Here is a 21,830-nt window from a genome sequence, read left to right as displayed (position 1 = left end):
TTTTAAATCAAGTTTTACATATCATGTCTACGGATTGATTTCGCTAATATTTTGCTGACCATGCTGAGATAACCGGACTAAAGCTGAATATTCAAGTTATAGAAGCGTAGACAAAACTCTATTCTATTCAACCTGTTGATCTTCCTTATCTGTAACAAGATTAATACTTTTGTTAATTAAGGTTTTACAACTGAGACTTTTGTACAAAACGCATGAGGCGAACCATAATCTAAGTATCTGTCAGAGTCTGTTATTTTCCTGAAAACAATTATTTTCAACTTATTATTATGTCTTCGTACAACTAAACAATCGACAAACGCTAGTTTGTGGTCACTGGATTTTATTTCCTTTGTTAGCTTAATGCTCTCCGAAATGCTGTTTATATTTTCAAACATTCCGTTTAATGATAATAAAAATATCATCTAAATACCATTACCGAACTGTTGGCGGACACACATCTTCTGATTGCATTGGTTTCTAGGGTATGCATGAAAAAATTTCCTACAATCGGAGAAACTGGTGAACGCATTGCTAAACCTTCTTTTTGCCTGTAAAGGTCTTCTCGAAGTGTGAATAAGGTGGATCGTAAACATAAGATTAGTATCAGTGAAAGTTAAGGATAGGTTCCCAGAGGAAGAACAACAGAATGTTGACTATGAGATCGACTGTTATGATTGTAATTCAACTTATATGGGAAAAGCTTCCAGACAATTGAATGTGAGGTTGAAGAAACACAAACAATGTTTGAAACATGTTCCCAAATCCTTGGTTGATCTGAAGAAACTTGAGAATAGATTGGCAATAGCGCAAAAGATTAATTTCTAAGGGACTAAAATACTTCAGTATAGTTTTAACACTCACAAAGTAAGAATAACAGCAGAAGCGCTGTGCATATGGACGAACAAGAAGTGAAAGGATATTATTCAACTAGCAAATATTCGTTAACATGTAACTGAACCCCTTCTCTTTCCAACCTGTTTATTTCACATATATTGTTATTCTGACTGAAATTAATGTAGATTATTTTGGCAACAAAATTATTTATTTGATTTTTGTTCTACATGCACTTCAATGATTCAGAAACTATTTTTTCAACTTTCAATTTGCATTTTTGTTTTATTGATTTATTCCTTCATATAAACACACATTAACACCGAATATCAATCATTAATAATTCGATCTTACACACACACGTACAATCCGTTCAGTCATTTATTTAGACATTGTGGACTTTTCACATGATTCTCATTTAACTTATTCGTGTCATTCTATTTACTAAGGTGAAGATGTAAATATGGTTGGATAGTGGATGTGTCGTTCGATTTCGTAGATTGGTTGAAGTTAGATATTAACACCGTTGGATGCTGGCACAGTGGTCTAGGGGTTAAGCGCTCGCGCGCGAGACTCATAGGTCCTGAGTTCGAATCTCATGAGGCGAGGTTGAGGAGTCCCACAATAGGATGAAACGGCCATACAGTGCCTCCAGGTTTTCCATGGTGGTCTAGCTTCAGTTGACTCATTATCTCAACCATTGAAATTACAATAATATTCACAAACACCCCTCAAATATGATTTGATCAGCACAGGATTGTCAAACGGTGTTTATTTCTTTAATGATTTCGATTATTACTTGAAGAACTGCAGACAAGGTTGTTGGGTAGTGAATTTGGATAAGTGTTAAAGGACTAAAAAATTGTATTTATTAAAAATCGTTTAAGTGGAGACAACAAAAGGGGTATCGATTTATTGCGTTGGAGGGTGACCAGTGCAAGAAAACTGATTGTGGAGATTGTTGAATTTTTATTGAAATCATAAGTTAGTATGAATGAAATAACTAATAAAAAGTAGTAAGTACTGGATGGTTATTTATTCTAAATATCGAACTACTCGGTTGTGCATATCCATGGTTCTACCTCCTATGACCGAACCTAAGACGTTCAGCTTCGTTTGCCAACGCTTAACCTATGATCGCAATCTTAGTCAAATTTATTAGTCATTTCATCCCTTGAACTGACACATCATTTTCTCACTAGTGGCTAACTGTGATAAAAAATTTCCGGAATTCTAATAAGAAGCTACGTGGTTTACTGGTATAGAGTGTGAGGAAGGTATATATTAAAGAAAATAAATGATGGTCGTGAGATGTAGTGGATTGATTAAAACCCGAATTTTACAACAATACCTTCCATTTTTATAGTCTAGACGTTAAGCATTCTCATGAGACACCGAAGGTCCTAAATTCGACCACCTGTATCAAGACATTAGGTCCACACGACTGGAAAGTCACACACTCAGTGGAAACAGCTGTCCATTGCTTCTAACTTTTCAGTGATTATCTAATTTAGATCTGTTTTACAACCTCAAGAATATATAAATGTATTTAATTAGCTTAAATTCAAAACTGAAGGAATCGCTATGTATCAGTCAATTACAAAATAGATACCATAACATAAAGCCAATATGCTTTGTCATTGATACATATATATATATATAAAGAGATGTTAATTTTTACAATCACAACCATAGTGTTATTTGGAGTAGAGTAGAAGTATCAAAACTCTTTACAATTTCTTGACGTTTACAACCGCTTACACAACTCAACTCAAGTTAAGAATCCAGTTTTTGAGAACTCAGAATAAATGTTCTATTTCAGTATAACCTATAAATCCGTATACTTATTTCCATTATAGTTATAATTTAAATTCTTTCTATATATTTCATCTAGTTCATGTTAATTCATAGAGTCGGAAGAGGCTTTGTGGAGATTTTCGAAATTTCAATAGTTGAAACCATGAGTCAATTGAAGCTAGACCACCATGGAAAACCTGGAAGCACTGGACGGTCGTGTCGTCCTGGTACGGACGTCCTCAGCAGTGCGCATCCACGATCCAGCCCCCACGAGATTCGAACCCAGGACCTATCAGACTCGCGCGCGAGCGCCTAACCTTCAGACCACTGAGTCGACAGCGCGGGGACGGGATCGTGGATGCGCACTGCTGAGGAGTCCGACAATAGGACGGAACGGCCTTCCAGTGCCTCCAGGTTTCCCATGGTGGGCTAGTTTCAATTGACTCATGACTTCAACTAGTGAAATTCATAGTGTCAACATTTGAAATATAACATAATTCATATTCTAACCTGTGAATAACTTTCAAATGAATTCCAATTAATTCAGTTGTAAATTTAGCTATATACTATTGATAGGGATATAAATCACGTTAGTTACTTATTCCAAAATAACATATGTTTAGTTTTCTATTGAATTATAAATATACAACTGAATATAGTTGAGATATCAAATCCAATAATCCTGCTTGTAACAGTATGATTACTACACTGAATAAATTACTGGGGCACGTTAATGTTACGTCCTTGATCTGTCTACCCACTTTTGGTGTTAAGGCTTCTATCACCTGATTGGTTGACAAGCACGTGAATGATAGAAGACAAGACAACTGGAACACTACTCTATCTATTCCCGATATCCTGATTACAGATTAGTGTAAAAGGTACATGAATAATAAATAGATGACTAACCCGACCATGACGTACAATAATTAGGAAAATACAATCATGTCCAAAACTGGGGATTAGAGTAGAAAATAGGGTTCAAAATATTATGTTTAAATGACAATAGCTTTGGAACAAATAGTGCTATGGCAGTGAATCATACATCAAACGAAAGCTTATGTTCTGTAGAATAGACCAGAGAAAAAATAATAAATGTTAGTGTTTTACAAGCTTTGCATAAAATGAAATAACGTTCCGAAAAGAATAGCTTCCATAGTTTGTCAAACCTTCTTGTTTCTCTGTTCACATCAGTTAAGTATAAGGATCGAAAAGGCAATGGAGCAACTTCAGGAGATGCAGTCCCATGGTAGCCAATGGCCAACGACTGATTCGTACTCCATCTGTTCCCTTAGGATCATGGAGCTAATGTGCAAAATTGGTTTGGAATCAGGGTTTTCCAGCTCCCTTAGGTGGACTTCTCGTGTCTACCGACCCGGTTAAAGCGCCGGACATTCGCTTCTCGTGGTGCGAGAAGGCAGTGCGCAAGACCTCTGTGTCAGTGGCTGTATACGCGTGGTAATGTGAGAGCATTTAGAGGGGAGGGCTAACTCTTTCCACCTTCGGCTATACCAGAGCATTTGGTTGTTCATAATTCTTTTACATCTAGTTATTACAGAGTTGAATACTAGATCTCTCATGATCATAACATACTTAACAGTAAACTCAACAACACCATCTACATGTTGATTCTGCATATTTTATATTACTGTCTTGATGAAGATATTCATGAAAGTTTTCAAAGAGAAAATTATTGACTCTATTCTTTATAAATATAATTAATAAAATCTTATGGTTGTTCCATAGACATAATGATGGAAGTAGTTAATGTTGAACAAATCTATTCTTATTCTACTAGTAAGAACTGTTTTTACTGTTAATTATGTACTATGCATGAACTGATAAATAACATTAGTACACAGTAGAACGAATATATATACATATTGTTAATTGAACGCTATACTCGAACCCTAAGCTGTTATCGTAACCCCCAAGCTAGTACTACACAGCGATCTGAACATGAGAGAAAAGGCGCAAAATATGCGAGAAGCATTCTGGAATGCTACTAAACATGGTAGCAGTATAGTAATCAGCCAATCAGAAACTCTACATGTGACTTTTCACTTTCTTGATGTTTCTGGCTAAGCTTCAAGTGAACGCTGATTGGATAAAATGCTTCTTAGTGTTTTCCCGACCATTACTTGTCTTTTGTGAGAAGTTTTCTGGATCACACCAACAGTATATTACATGGAAAGTGAATGAATACTAAAGTGTATTGGATAGTTTTTACTTCGAATTGCGTATATTAATGGTTTCAATTGAAGATGGATAAAAGACTATTTTGGAAATTAAGGGACTGAGTCAAAATCCACATAGTGCGATATCACTGAGACAAAAGTTAATAGTTATGGTTCGATCGATCAAATATTGCTTACTTACGATAGTAATATCTATCAATGAAATCCATGTTATGTAATATCTAACACAGACAGTGTAAATCAAAGAGATTAGGTATGTGTATAATCCGAATAAATAAATATGGTCTGTTCAAGTCTAGTCGTTTTGGTTGACCTATAAGTTGTACTGAACAAATTATGTTGTCTATTATTCGCATAAAACATAGTATATTCAATTGTTATACAAAGTTAATAGAGCATATGTAATTACCTTAATACTTATCCAAGATATACACATAAATAACGAAAAGAATTTGAAGAGAGACAGATCAAATATTTGGACTCATTAGTACAGTGGTTAAATGAAGTTAGACTATTATAAATCAGAGACATTTTAACGAGTAATAAATCGATGAATCTACGATTTTTGTCCAGATGCTACCAATATCATATGCTGTACTTTATAGTAAGAACTATATCAGTATTTCATTTTGTCATAAATAAAATCAGATGATAAGCGATAGTTGATCATCGATCAGGTAACTAGGTATTTAGCGACTTGGTATATATGACTTCAGTTAGATCGGATGAATGATTGTTATTGAAATATACATATCGTCTATTCTCATATATAATTAAAGACTTAATCCGCACTAATGAATAACGGAATTAAATAAATCAAATAAGAGAATCTATTTGGAATATGTATATTCCATGTACTCATTGATTTGTAATAGGCAATCAAGGAGACGAAACAAAGACACAAGAGTGAAGCAAATTGGAGAGGGTGTATTGGCCAACTCGATTTATTCAAGTATTAATCGACATTTATAATGAAATAAAATTAAGTTACAGACATGTGATGGGTAAGATAGGAAATATACACAAATACACTTACATAGAATCAGTCAATTTTGATAAGTGAATAATTGAGAAGGTTAAAATGTGACTGAAGAATGGTGAATAAATTGGCTTGTCTGGAGGTCAGAATAAGCTATGTGTGCTTAACATAGCAACCGACACTACAGGTTCCGTGTTACATGTCAGTAATATATATCTGAAATCCTCAGGAGACGATTTTTTGATTACTTTCGATCTTTCTGAGCATACTCTATCAAAATGTACACAGCGAGCTCTTCCCAAACGCATAGCTGAACACAGTCCTTTGTGATTTTTAAAAGGCGAATGAAGAACAATCAATAGTTCAATACTGGAATATCTTGTGAACTTTGGTTACACTGACCCATCAGATATATCTTTCAATATCATCTATACAGTTGGATGATTTGATTTAAGAATAGTGCATACAATAACTTGTCCACTGTAGATGCTGAAGATGCCACAGGTATTCGTTGTTTGACAACGCTTGAACCAGTAACACTTTCTAATATGAATCGTACCCACCAAGTGGAATCAAAAGACAGAGGCTAAAGAGGTTTGAAGATATGTTTGATAGGCTATCAATATATCAAGCATTGTCTGATCTAATCTGGCTAGCGATTGTAGGGGTTGTTAAGCACGGCGATCCCACACGTAATCTGGTGCGGATGCATGACCGAGCGCCTTCAGCTAGGTGAGTCCATTAAAACCAATGTGGTCGGCATCCAATGTCGAAGACTTACAGAGTTATTTATTTTGAGGATTTATTTACCGCTACAAGGCGTTAGAAATTCATCAGGCTGTAGGACAAACTAATAGTTGCCAATCTAATGTATATAATTTTAAAAATGAGTAATATTTAATGCTCAATACTGAATGTAAGAGCACAAAAACAAACAAACGAACAAATAAATAAATAAACAATTTATTCGTGAAATAATACTGAAATGAAATGAATTCATTACTATTGTATTGTTGTTGTTGTTGTTGTCTTTGGATCAATTATACGAATACATGGTATATACTTGAATTCACCAATGATCATTTGAATAAGTAATAATGTATTAAAATTAATGAATGCAATGGCGTAATGTAATACTCTCTCTCTCTCTCTCTGTATATATATATTTCGACCGAAATGTACACCATTCATTTCAATTTCAACAGAATCATTCTATAGACCAAGGTATGGGTAATGTAAACTGAATATATTCAAAAAAACGATTGTTGATAATTTGTTACATCACTAATTTATATTGGATATTTTCATTGAGATATATGAATTGATCGTGAGTGAGCAGTAATTTTATTAAGACACGAGACTCAATGTACTGGCTTGGATTCCCAGTAGGTGACTGTCGTAGACGCACACTGCCAAATCGTCTCATTTAGCGACAAAACAGTCATCTGTCTCGTGTCCTACATTCGTTGGTTAGTGATCTCATCAAAGGTTTCAATTAGTGACTTCGATTCAAGCTTGTAATGCATAGTAGTCGATTAATTCACAAATCAAACACTGATGACATTAATGTACTTTCACACTACAATCTGGTGTGCATGCAACTGTTATGTCAATAAACAATTTGTCAATAAATAACAATTGTATATCTTACGTGAATATTTTCTCAACTAGATGACATGAATGCGTTAGAATGTGGCTTATGATATTTCACTAATGAAAGACTGTAATCAGGGATTGTTATCAGTGCTTTAATGACTGTTTTACAATTTTCAGATAATATCGCACATTTCTGATTATCAATCTTTCTAACTGACGTCCAATCACTTCTGTAATAAACATCATGCGTGAAAGTTTTGATATAGTTGTACGAAGTGATAAATATACATTGACAGTCAAATTGTTGTACAGTGTTTCAATTATTCTATTGATCATATGGTTGATGAACATTTTACCAAGTCTTTTTCAATGGAGAATCAATCAAGTCGATCATGATGTAATACCTAAAACAATAGAATTTTCGTGCAATAATATATCTGTTCCAAACGGGTCAGAATCAGATCTTGCTAGTATATTACACAAAATATATTCCCCTATCAGTAAAACATCCGTTCAAAAATACCCACTGAGATATAGTCTGGAAGAAAATAGACTTGAGAAATTATATGATTCATTGGGTGTGAATAAGACGGTAAGTTGACTATTAGAAATATTCTTTGATGTTGAATAGACTGACTGTCTTCTAATTAACTGATCCTTACTAATTATTCATTGATATTTCAAAATGATCGAGATTATGTGTGCAAAATATTTGTGTACATTGTTCAATTTCATAGTAGTTTACGTCACAGTGATCCACTCACCACCAGGTCTGTTGTTGGATCATCACAGAAACTTTGGTTGAGAGATGATGTTTGTAAGTGGAATGTGTATGGTGAGATATATGAGGAGTTGAAGACACGTTCTTCAGATGTTTCTGGATGACAAGTGTGAAATAACGTCAGTTTCAAACTCTCCATCAAATTGATACTCACATCTCGTGATCGTTTCACTCAAATGGCATCAATTGCATGAATGACATCAATAATAAACCTCGCCATCACTACTAACCATCAGGATAAATATCATTGATAGAAAGGTTGTGAATTATCCCATTGTTTATAATCTTGTCTGGATTTTGATGAATCTCCGAAGGAAAGAACCTCGAATCCTAGTTTCCATTGCTGCTCACAACTATATCCATTCCATAAAACATTTGGACATATACCGTTCACTTGGATATCAGATTGACGAAATCATATTTTGTGCGTTTGATTACTGAACTATGTATGAAATAGATGTTAGATATGATGCTCATTAAATTATGAAAATCAACACATGAATTTGTATCAACTCATGTTTCAGGTGAAGACGTTTCTCAACTATGGGCATCGTACAATTTTTAGACCAATGAACTTTTCAAAATGTCATGCTTCGAAATGTGCAGTTATCACTGACATGAACAGATGGCGAGAAGCTGATGCACTTATACTGACAGAAGATAAAGTGCCAAATGGAATTCGACCTCCAGAGCAATTATGGTTTAGTTTAATAGAAGAGTCGCCTGTACATATTGCTATGGCAGGTACACTGGAAAATGAAGTGAGTAATTCTGGCCATAGTAATATTACTAATCTTTATAATTTCATTACGGTTGTATGTAGCCGACGAGGACTCAGCGAATAATGTCACTATTCTTGATTTTGAACCATGAAATGGACTAATTGTGTGAAGTTTATGAATTCCCATGAAACACAAACCTATGAGTCGCTTAAACATCACTCGATGATAACATTCACCTCCAGGATCATCCACTAACCAATTAGCTTGTTTTCGATTAGCAAACATATAATATATTCGCCTTCACTTAGATCAGTAAATACCATTTGAGTGAAAATTTCTTCAGATATTTCATTTTAGTAAAGAACTCTTGAGCATTGTAAATACACCACCACACCAGAGGTCGTGATCAAAACACTCAGGTCTGTACCGTTAATCTATAATCCAAAACGACAAAACTAAACACTACCCACGAACCACTTTACTAAAACATTGTTCTAATATCAAAACTACTAACTTGCTCATTCATTTCAATATCCATGACATCGTTTTACTTGAATTTATCCCTCTGATATCAAGATTAATTACACTATCTCCTTCCGTCTGGATTCAACGATTTACTCACCATACGGTTCCTATGAGCCATACATGAAGCACCATGGTCCAGAAACACGATATCCTTTACCTTCTAGAAACTTCGCTACTGGGAAATCAAAAAAGTTGCATGGTTTGTGAGTAACTGTATACCGAAAAGTCCAAGAATGCAATACGCCAAAGAACTTTCACGATATATCCCGGTGAGTTTGACAAAGCTTAACATTGAGTTTCTACACGTTTTTCAATAGTTTTGAGTAAACGAATAATTGACGAAATACAAAATGTATACAGCACAAGTAAAATAATTGGAAGTATTTGAATTACTGTACGAACCGAGAATTCCCGAAATAGAGCAATCTAGGTTGAGAGAACTAGGTGAGCACTAACGAAAGTTTGGTGTTTGAAACTCGAAATCAGACAGACATTGGGCACAAAGGTATCATTAGTTCATACAAACACCACTATGAAACATGCAATACTTGTCACTTTTAATTGTAATCATTTCATATGAAATGATGACAAATGTGATTGGAAAGTTGATTGGATCCTGTAGGTTCAAATGAAGGAGAAACAAACTAATAATGATTGGAATATAATGAAACAAGGTCTACTGAAATTGTCTTGATTGATTCACAGCAATGCGTGAAGTATATGTCACAAGTGTATTATTCCCACATCTGCACGATTGTGTGTTCTATCATTGTGTTGACAACAGGTCTCCATCTCTGAAACTCCGACTTCTCGATCACGTATGCGTTCTCGATGGATTTCAAGCACTGATTCTTTAGCAATACCTACTTTCCAGTATGTAGCAAAATAGATAAGCACGTATAAGGCCCTCAAGCACTCAATTTTTAGAATTGCTCAACTTCACAGTCTTTTGAGAGAGGTTTCGTACGTACTGACTGGTCATATACTGTTGATGTTTAACGACCAGTGAAGGTGTTTCATTTTATAACGATGTGTGTTCATTACTGGAATTTATAATCAATATCACCAACTATGAATATTTGATTGTCTTTCACTTCATTGAGAATTTATCCTATAAATGTACAAGTTGGTTAGTCTATATATATAAACAAATGAGCATCTCAGAAATGTCAGGGATAGTGCTCAGATTGAAGATGATTTCATCGAATCGTCATTTTGTAGGGAACTGTATCACTGGATTAATATAACTACATGTGACTATTCCTTAAACTGATCTCACAAGATTGCCAATCCAGGTATTCTTACACCATACTCAGTGATCACTCACTTTTATGTCCAAGTGTTATATGCATGTACATGAGTGAGCTCACTGTGTTCATGATGGTTATTTAGAAATGCTGGATACAGAAGTGCTGCTGTTGATGTGTCCATAGTTAGGCCGAAATGGCTGTGCAGTGCTCTCACGTTTTCAATGATGTTCTAGTTTAGATCTGCTTATGAACTCAACTATTAAAATTTTAGGAGGAAACTGATCGTTTTATCAAACATACGCACAATGAATTCGATGCGGTTACCAGCTTCATCATTAAAACATGTAATTTATCTGTTCCATAGTTCACTGATTCATTTTCTATTTTCAGCTTGATATTTATGGTCAGTGTGGCACGTTATCCTGTCCAAAGTATAATCCGACTTTTACCTCATCAGATAGCTGCTTGAAAATGATTCGCGAAAATTACAAGTTTTATTTGAGCTTCGAAAATAGTTTGTGTAGTGAATACATAACAGAGAAGTTGTATAAAAATTCATTGAAGTAAGTGGTTTGGTATTAATCTTGCATTATAGTGTAATCAAAGTCATCAATTTATTTATGTGTGCATAATCATCGTCTCAAATTGTCATATTATTTCAGAAAAACGAAATGAAATTGGCAGAGTGAACTGGAATGAATTACATTGATGTTGGTTTTAGTGATAGGCGGCAACTCATAGTCATCCAGCACTTACTTATTTACTTACTTACTTACACACTTACGCCCGTTACCCTTCGTGGAGGAGCATATGCCAACCACCACCATTCTCCATCCAATTCTGTCGTGGACAATCCTTTCGAGTTCCCAATGTCTAAAGGCGAAGTCGTGCTGCTGACTGTACAGAGCTGTGACAGCAGTAAGGTGTTTCCTTCAGACAACCAGCATGACAGCAATGCTGCCTTCCCACAAGGAGGGGTGGGGTTAGAAAAGGTCGACTCTAAAAATGCACATCTCGCCTTATCCCACGGATATCCGTCTCCGGCGGTAAGGTCTCAACAAGTACGGAGCTAACACAAAAATTACCCATAAAAGGTCGTGTGTGACCGACCTCATGCAGTTGTCCCTTTGGCACTGTGGTCACGCTCCTAGGTCACTAAGACCGCGTCTAATCCGATTTCCTTTTCAGGTACCTCCGGAACAACCCTTCCACGCTGTGGGCAACCGGGAAGTGATAACCGCCCTCATACCTCTAACAGCACTCAAGACCACTGTATTCATAATCAACCTCCGTCTTCACTTCCTATTATTTCTCCTACATCGACTTTCACCCTTAAACTTCCTTTTTCGGCTTCCCTCTCAAGTGTCACCATAGCCAACGATTCTAGTGCTCAAAACACTGTCCCAAGTCTGCTGAAACCTCGCTCCAAACTACACATTGGAGCCTTCGAAGTACGCACCCTATATCAAATCGGTCAACAGGCTTCCTTGGCTAGAACCCTAGAATCTTGTACCATTGATGTATGCTGTGTCTCTGAAACACGCATACAGGATCCCAGTGTGGTCATTCACTTGACCTCACCTCGGCAAAACGGAGAGCCAACGAGATACATACTCCGTGTATCTGGTGACCTGACGGCCAGCTCTCGCAGACTGGCAGGAGTAGGGATAGCACTAAGTATGAGGGCGGAGCAAGCACTGTTAGAGTGGATCCCCGTTTACAGTCGTTTATGTGCTGTTCGGCTACACGGCTCCGTAAGAACTCGGAAGGATAGGGACACACGTCGTTGCCTCTTTGTCGTTTCTGCCTACGCTCCCACCGACTGCAGCTCAGATGAAGTGAAAGATGAATTTTACAGAAAGCTATCTGAACTTCTTCAGAAAGCTAAACGTTCAGACATAGTACTCGTAGCAGGTGACTTTAATGCTCAGATAGGTAGTTTAAACGAAACAGACAGGCATTTAGGTGGGTATTTTAGTATACCGGCACAGCGAACAGATAATGGTGATCGTCTGCTGCAAACGCGCTCAGACAATCGTTTATTTTTAGCAAACACAAATTTTAAGCATAAAGAGAGACATCGTCTAACATGGCGACCCCTACACCAAACCAACGATGGACTCAAATAGACCATATTGCCATCAGTCATCGTTGGAGAGGGTCAGTAGAAGATTGTCGTTAATTCTGGAGTACCTGCTTGGACTCCGATCATGCGCTAATACGGGCACGCACCTGCTTGCGCCCCACTGGACGCAAAAGAGCCACAGTAAAAAGACCCATTAGAACTGAAATGAGTAGCGAGAAAATCAAAAGTAGGTTCCAGGAACAACTGAGGTCACAATTTGGTGGCTCTGAAAACGAGGTTGAACCAGATGTTGCTTGGAAAGCTATACAAACAGATGTGGAAACAGCAGTGACATCTATCAGTGATTTAAACCACAGGGTTACACAGAAGAAATGGAAATGGCGGCTCTACAGACTAATAAAAGAAACTGGAATTAATAAGTCAAGTGTAAGTCACACTATTTCGGAAAAAGACAACACCCTCATTTGTTCTCAATCCAGACGTTTAGAACGATGGGCGGAACATTCCAGAGAACAGTTCAGCTGGCCCTCAGCTACTCTACAACTACCATAAATTCCCAGACAGTGTGAATGGAACATTGAATTAGGTCCCCCAACTCTAGCAGAAGTTCAAAAGGCTATAGTTAATCTGAAACGAGGAAGGGCAGCTGGTCCAGATGGATTGGCTCCAGAGGTCTTAAATGATGGTGGTCCAATTTTAGCGATTAGGTTGACTACAATTTTAACTGAGATCTGGGAGTTAGACGTCATTCCATCTGACTGGTCACAATCACTTATCGTCCCAATATATAAGAGAGGGTTAAAATCATCCTGTGACAACCATAGAGGGATTAGTTTAACTAATATAGTATCTAAAATACTAGCCTCGATAATTATCAGACGCCTAACTAAGACTCGTGAACTGCAAACACGAGAGAATCAAGCTGGCTTTAGACCTGGTCGTGGCTGCATCGACCACATATTCGCCATTCGTCAGGTTCTAGAACACAGGCATACTTATCGGCGTCCGACAATGGTGGTCTTTCTTGACTTAAAAGCAGCATTTGACTCGGTAGACTGCGAGATTCTGTGGCAGTGTCTGTCATTGAAAGGCGTATCTCAGAAGTACACAAACCTTGTGAAGGCTCTTTACTCGAACACAACCAGTAGAGTCAGAGCTTATGGCGAACTGTCATCTACTTTTGCAACCTCAAGTGGTGTCCGTCAAGGCTGTCCACTATCTCCATTTTGTTTAACTTCATCATAGACCTACTGATGGAAATAACATTCTTGTCGACTAAATTCTTGGGTATTGACCTCCTTCCAGGAGGTCCACTTATCGACTTTCAATACGCAGATGATATAGTCCTGTTTGGTGAAGACGCTGATAAAATGGAGAGTGTTTTGGTAGCACTAAGCAACAATGCCAGAATGTTTGGAATGCGCTTCTCTCCCTCTAAATGCAAGTTGTTGCTTCAGGACTGGTCTGCGTCAACACCTGAACTAAGGATAGGGAGTGAAGTAGTCGAACGCGTTGACAACTTCACTTATCCTGGAAGTCTGATCAGCCCTAATGGGTTAGTGTCTGACGAAATCTCAGCACGGATTCGAAAAGCTCGTTTGGCTTTTGTCAACTTACGTCACCTATGGCGAAGGCGAGATATCAGTCTATCAATAAAAAGACGAGTATACTGCGCGGCAGTCCGTTCTGTTTTAATTTACGGCAGCGAAACATGGCCTTAAGAGTAGAAGACACTCGTAAGCTACTAGTATTTGACCACAGATGCTTTAGAAATATTGCCGGCGTCTACTGGGATAACCGGGTAAGTGATAGTGAGGTTAGATGCAGAGTATTAGGGAGCAATGGTAAATCAGTTGATGAGATTGTGAATCTTCATCGACTGAGATGGTTGAGCCACGTGTTACGTATGCCCAAACAACGATTACCACGACGTGAATTGCTGACCAGTGTTCGGGATGGTTGGAAGAAAGTTAGGGGCGGCCAAACTAAAACGTGGCATCAGTGCTTGAAGTCACTAATTTCTAGTCTGAGCCATGTTGGTAGATGCAGACTACTTGGTTGGGGTCCGCGTGACTATCGTAACCAATGGTTGGTGACTCTTGGTGACATGGCTCAAAATCTATCACAATGGCGTCGGTCTATACACTCTCTGTCTTCCCTTAAACTAAAAGATTAAAATCGCTTCATATCTTTCTTTCAGCGAACTAATTCTTTCTTCCTGTACTATATCCTTATTGCAATCTTTTATATATTACCATCTGTGAATTAACTAATTTTATGAATCCGGTGTCCATCTTGTTGTGTTAATGAGCTATGGCAACTTGGACCGATGCATATATGTGCCCGGTCCTACGTCGTAGCTGACTGACTGAGATTTCAATGAGGTCTTCTGAAGATGTTTAACAGAATATTGCACATAATATAAAATGAGGGATCTAATGATCAATACTCTGAAGAAACTTCACATTAGAGAAGGAGAAGATGAGAAGTCCATGACAGATCTTATTTGAGCACGTTGACAGGTATCCTCAAATAATAAACGTGATAGTGCTCGATCAATTTTTTGTATAACTAGTCGCACAAAAATGTTATGTTTTATGGCCTGTCAAGTACCAGGCAACTAAAACGCCAGTTAAAATACTTATTTCTATGACATTGTTTCTGTGCTAAACCAATGATGCTTCATGTAGCACTAGGAGCCCTGAGTCAAATATGAGTCCTTATTGGTCATCTTCATAACAAATTCTCACCGAGACCAGCTCGTCTAGTCCAGAACAAAGATAGCGGCCCCTACTGTGTGTTTAATTGTTGTTGCAATATTATTAGAGGCCAAGTGTTCTCATTAGGGTGAAGTCCTCACATTTAATTTGAAATCCTGAATGAAATGGAATAAACTAGAAATCTTGAATTAATTTGTGAATTATAATTTTTGGTGTGTGTGCGTTCTTTGCTTAGTATTTCTAATTAAGCTTGCACTTTTTCTGCCTAATATATATCAGACATACGTGGTTTATATACAAGCAGAACAAAACGCATCACACTGCAAAAAAAGAAAAATAATAATTACACGGGATCAAGCAAAATGTGGCTGTGATTGTGGGATATTGTAACAAATAAATTGCGAATAAGTTAAGAATGGTTAAACGTATTTCAGTAGCCAATACGTCAAACGAAACCTTATGATCAAACTAACATAACCAAGCAAAAAGTGGCAGTAGACAACAGGTCAAACGAAACCTTATGATAAAAGAAACCTGAATATACATACTATATATATAATCTGGCTACTTAATAATTGTCTAATAAGAATATATGCAATATTAAATGGATGGTGGTTAGCGGTGGAATCCACGATACGCGTTCCATCATACTCGGTGATCCTCAGCTGAATGTATCTGAATCACCCAGTTGAGGTTCACTCGTGGAATCGAACCCAGTACCGTGCGCCCCTAGATTCCACTACTAGCCTCCATCCATCCCTACTTATAATGCTTGTGACGTAAAGCAATATCGAGACAATCTTCACAGGATACACACATGTCAATTAGAGACTGATCAATGTCAGTCATAAACATCAATGGAACGATTCAAACAAACAATACCAAATTCAATATGTAGTAATAGTCCATAAATAATTCCTAGCAGTTACCATTGTGCATTAAGCAATCATAGTCCATATTTGTCTATATCTGTCACGTCAAAATAAAACGGTGAAACTGGCTAAAACTGAAATCTCATCTCCATCGTTCTGTAAGTTGAAATTTTGACATTTTCAATGTATATACATATTTTTGCTAATGTTCACGGTTCACTTGTATGATGAGATTTCGATAAGTGTTTAACAAATTGCAAACTTATTATTCATTCCAAGAAACGATCTACTTCCAATTGTGATGGGTGCATCGATAGAGGAATATGAAAGAGTCGCTCCTCCATACTCGTTCATTCACGTTGATCAATTCGAATCACCAGGTAAACTGGCAGACTATTTGAAGTATTTGGACAAGAACGATACTGCATATAATGAATATTTTGCATGGCACGGTCATGGAATCATACATGATTACGATGCCCAACCTCAATGTGCAATGTGTCTGCTAGGTCATACATCTCATTCATTTGGTCCATATTGGGTTCCTCGTGTGGCACGATGGTGGAATGATGGATGTAATGGTCGGAAATTGCGTTGGAATCCATGAAACATGAATATTGAGAACAGAAACATTGTTTTATTGTGGACTGTATTGAATTGTAATGTACATAGTGCTTTCTGTGGCATAGAACAAATTACATTTGAAAATGGACAATATTTTACACATAATAACAATTCTAATATTGATGAAAAATTCCCATTATATTAAAAACACAATTGTATGAACGAAGAATATTCTTTTCAATAATTTCTCATTAGGTTCTACAATTATAAATCCAGATTAATAATCCATATAATCGGCCAGATTTAAGGCAAAATACATCATCATTTGGAAACGGTAATATGTGAATCAGGAATTGTTTGTTATATAAAAATAAAATCGTTATTGTTGGGGCTGACTAATATGAAGTGTTAACTTGAAACGGTTTATAAGCGAAATGAAATTGTGAGATAAATTATCAGAATAAATATGGTCAACATGGGGTAAGAGAGAGAGAGAGAATATTGTGATTACAAATCGGAAATTGCGTAATATGTAAAATAATCAGGTCAAATATAGTAGGTTCAGGGGTGGATATTAAATAAATTCCTCAAAAGGGTTTATCAAGTGTAAAGACAATTATAGTAATAATAATAATAATAATAATAATAATAATAATAATAATAATAAGTTTGTGACATAAAATGAACATTAATCAGATTATGTCACCACATTATAAGATTGATTATTAGCTAGTTGGCCAGGGTAAAAGGAGAGGCTGAACATACTTCTTTTGGATACAAAGCTCTGGCTTTTGATCCGAATAGCAATTGCTTCAGCCGTCTGTAGGATTCGCAGTCTGACGGAATTAGGTAGACTGCTGTTGACACGATAAACTATTGCAAAAGATTGCTCCATGTTGGCTGTATGTCCTGTTTGGACTAAATGGTCTAAGATGGAGCTGTTAACAGTTTTGACAACACCTTTGCTTAACCACACGGGTAGGTGCTCACGAGCCCGAATGTACAAATTCCTAGAACATCTGCCAATATAACTTGCTCCACAGGAGCAGTTGAATTGATAGATACAGAAGGAGGTGGCTAGTCTAGGTAATTTATCTTTCAACCTCGGAGTGATTATTGGTCGTGTGGAGAATACTAGTTGTAGTTTAGCTGCGTTGAAAGTCCTTTGAATTGATCTACCTAATTAAGTCTTAACATTTCACTCGGCGCGTCTCCTCTGAATTGTAAGCGTATATATAGAGGCTTTCTATTTACTGTTGGACATTCTCCACGCTGTCTTTTATTGGCTAAGTTTCTATTTATAAATTTCTCTGGATATCCATTTTCTTTCAGGGTTGTAAATAATCTCTTTGTTTCATCTTCAATCGTATCCATAGTGCATATAGTCTTGATTCTATGATGTAGTGTCTTGATAAGGTTCCTTTTTTGTTGTAGAGGAACGAAACTGAAAAAGTTAGTATATTGACCCGTCCAGGTCATTTTCCTGTTTATGTTTCTTTTTAGCGATCCATCTTTTCTCCTTGTAAGCAGAACATCTAGGAAGGCTATTTTACCCCCATTTTCTTTCTCACATGTGAATTTTATGGACGGGTGAGCTGTATTGAATTGCTCGAGTGTTCTTATCAAGTCCGTACGCTCGTTACAAAGGATAAATGTATCATCCATATATCGACAGTACAATGGAAACTTATCGATCTCTTGTGCCAGTGGGCCGTTTTCTAGTTTAGAAAGGAAAATGTCTGCCAATATGGGACCCAGGGGTGAACCCATCGCGACGCCATCTATTTGTCTGTAGATTTCCCCATTGAATTTGAAATGTACATTCATAGTGCATTTTAGTAATAATTCTTTGATGATCTCTACAGGGATTGTCGTTTCTAGTTCCTGTTCTCTAAGTTGTTCACAAATATATTCTACAGTTTCTCTGACTGGAACATATTCAACTTCTCAAAAGCCTTGAAAATCAACCGGAATTTATTTAATATCCACCCCTGAACCTACTATATTTGACCTGATTATTTTACATATTACGCAATTTCCGATTTGTAATCACAATATTCTCTCTCTCTCTCTTACCCCATGTTGACCATATTTATTCTGATAATTTATCTCACAATTTCATTTCGCTTATAAACCGTTTCAAGTTAACACTTCATATTAGTCAGCCCCAACAATAACGATTTTATTTTTATATAACAAACAATTCCTGATTCACATATTACCATTTCCAAATGATGATGTATTTTGCCTTAAATCTGGCCGATTATATGGATTATTAATCTGGATTTATAATTGTAGAACCTAATGAGAAATTATTGAAAAGAATATTCTTCGTTCATACAATTCTGATGTTTTTCATGAAAACAATTTCATATGGAATGATTATGGAGCAACATAATGCTGTTCACTATTCACAAATGATTGTAATATGATGATGATAAAGGTATAAATGTTCATAATAGAGAAGTATTGGTAAGGAAAATAACGAAAATTGGATTTGAGGGAGGGAAAGTATTATCTTTTCATATTAACTTTCCATCCTAAACTTCGACCAATTTTAATATCAATACCATGGGATTTAATAATTAACACCGTCTAAATTGTAGTTTCAACTGATTCACGTGAATATAAATGAGTTAATAATTGGACAAATGTAAATATTAGTCAGTTGGTTAATGGCAAAACACAGTCGTGTAAATGAATGGACAATAATATCAAAGGGTTTATTGATTAGACATGTATAGTTTCACAATTGATTGATCACTGTGTGGTGATCAATATCATGTGTGTCAGGTACTTCTTAGTGCAGATCGAATGATATCGACCAAATTACAATGTGGCCACCAGTCTAGGTGACTCAACATTGCGTGCACTATGTTGAGATAAGATGGTCAGATTGAAGAATCTGTGCGAACCTCTTATAGATGTAAATGTGATCATTTAAATGAATGATATAGAAACGGACGAGCCAATCAGAAGCGTTTGAGCAATTTCAAGGTCACGGAGCCAAGTTCAACACGCGATGCTAACATACAATCGGTTCACAGCGGATTTTAGAGAGGAGGTGATTAATGAGAGATTACTGCAGATGGGACGGCGAGACTCTAATTTAGCGACGAGCCAATCAGAAGCGTTTGAGCAATTTCAATTATTGGCCAATCAGAAGACAGTATAAAGTAAAAATATATTACAAGGAAGTAATGAATTACAGTGGATATTCCTCTTTTATATGATTTGAAAACGTGTTAAGGTTTGATAAAGGTTCAGAGGTTGTGAATTCATAATGCATGTGGTATAGAAACTCGTCCATAGGGTTAGGAGTTAGGGTTAAGGTTTAGGGTTAGGGTGAGGGTTACGGTTAGGGTTGCAGCCTCTCAATAAACACCTCTTCTCTAAAATCCGTTGTAAACCGATCGTATGTTAGCATCCTAACCCTAACCCTAACCTTCACCCTAAACCCTAACCCTATGGACGAGTTTCTATACCACATGCATTATGAATTCACAACCTCTGAACCTTTATCAAACCTTAACAAGCCTTTAAATCATGCAAAGAAGAATATCCACTGTAATTCATCACTTCCTTATAATATATTTTCACTTTATACTAACTGTCTTCTGATTGGCTAATAATTGTCAAGGACATTTAAGATTCGTTCAAAGGTCGTCCCTAAATTAGAGTCTTGCCGAAAATGTTTATCACTTGGAAATGACACAATCTGTGATACAAACGTTCTTCAAAACCTCTCCTCCATCTATTTACGAATTATTTTCGAAAATGTCTAATTGCTTGCCAACCAATTAAGTGCGTGTAATGACATTTTAGCTCCAACCTCACAACCCATCAATTGACGGTCATCAGTTACATGACGAGTTCATTTATGACTGATGATTTTATGGTCTCATCATAACTATCTTCGTGGAGTTTTGTTCTCTGAGCTGGATCGTTTGATCGTGGAGCTTTCATCGTTCTTCTGAACGACATCGTCAGCACAAACTTCAGATAGAAGTGAAGTGTTCGAATTTCTCCATATGTGTTTCACAGCTTGTTCTGTGCACCTTGATTTTGATTGGTTCTTATTGACCTTAAATTTATCATTGTTTACTTCTTTGTTTTGGTCGTGTCTGAGAGCGTACCATATGCAAACTTCCTAACATGTTATTCCTAACTCGAGAAACTATCTAATAAGAGTAGTTGTTTGTTAGTTCAACCAGTGCCTGTTAATCAGTAGTTGATGACAATATGACAAATTAAATTCTCAATAGGTTATCAAATAATTCTCCTTATACAAACATAGCCACTCATTTCTCTGGTTGAACATTTGAGAAGTTACTATTAATGAGCCAACAATTGGTTGATCCCTGAGTGGTAGCCGACAGCGTATGCTGATCGAATTTCATCGATCGAGTTACAATATTACTACTAGTCTAATTGGCCAGGCATCAAAGTCATTGAAATTAATGTAATGGTTATACGCTACAATGGGAAATAAGTTGAAATACATGATAATCGAATGAATTATGTTTTACACTACGATGTTTGAAATAAGGTAAACTCGCTAACATCATTGAAATTTATTTAGAGTGAATTTATCAAAAGAGGTTTTGTGGAGATGTTAGTAATTTCAATAGTTGAATTCATGAGTCAATTGAAGCTAGATAACCATGAAAAACCTGGAAGCAGCACAGGACGGCCGTTTTGTCCTGATAGATCCTGGGCGAGAAATCGAGACGGACATGAGAAGAATAAACAACAACTGGATAGAACTAGAAAGGTAGGCCCACGACAGAGTGGAATGTAGAATGCTGGTCGGCGGCCAATGCTCCATTGGGAGTAACAGGTGTAAGTAAGTAAGTAAGTAAGTAAGTAAGTAAGTAAGTAAGTAAGTAAGTAAGTAAGTAAGTAAGTA

General features: G+C 36.6%; 1 protein-coding gene across 1 annotated transcript; it reads left to right on the top strand.

The window, feature by feature from the left end:
- The first annotated feature begins 5,923 nt into the window (after positions 1 to 5,923).
- FUT5_2 (4-galactosyl-N-acetylglucosaminide 3-alpha-L-fucosyltransferase fut5) lies at positions 5,924 to 17,165 on the top strand. The gene is made up of 5 exons (XM_051210302.1): positions 5,924 to 7,993; positions 8,707 to 8,943; positions 9,481 to 9,698; positions 11,070 to 11,242; positions 16,637 to 17,165. Exons 1-3 carry the CDS (start codon positions 7,646 to 7,648, stop codon positions 9,634 to 9,636), a joined length of 741 nt encoding a protein of 246 aa, XP_051070281.1. The 5' UTR covers positions 5,924 to 7,645; the 3' UTR covers positions 9,637 to 9,698; positions 11,070 to 11,242; positions 16,637 to 17,165.
- The last annotated feature ends 4,665 nt before the right edge of the window (positions 17,166 to 21,830 follow it).

The sequence above is a fragment of the Schistosoma haematobium genome, chromosome ZW (assembly GCF_000699445.3).
Source record: "Schistosoma haematobium chromosome ZW, whole genome shotgun sequence".
Lineage (NCBI taxonomy): Eukaryota > Metazoa > Platyhelminthes > Trematoda > Strigeidida > Schistosomatidae > Schistosoma > Schistosoma haematobium.
Note: the sequence above shows the minus strand (reverse complement) of the source record. Positions and strands in the feature narration are given on the sequence as shown.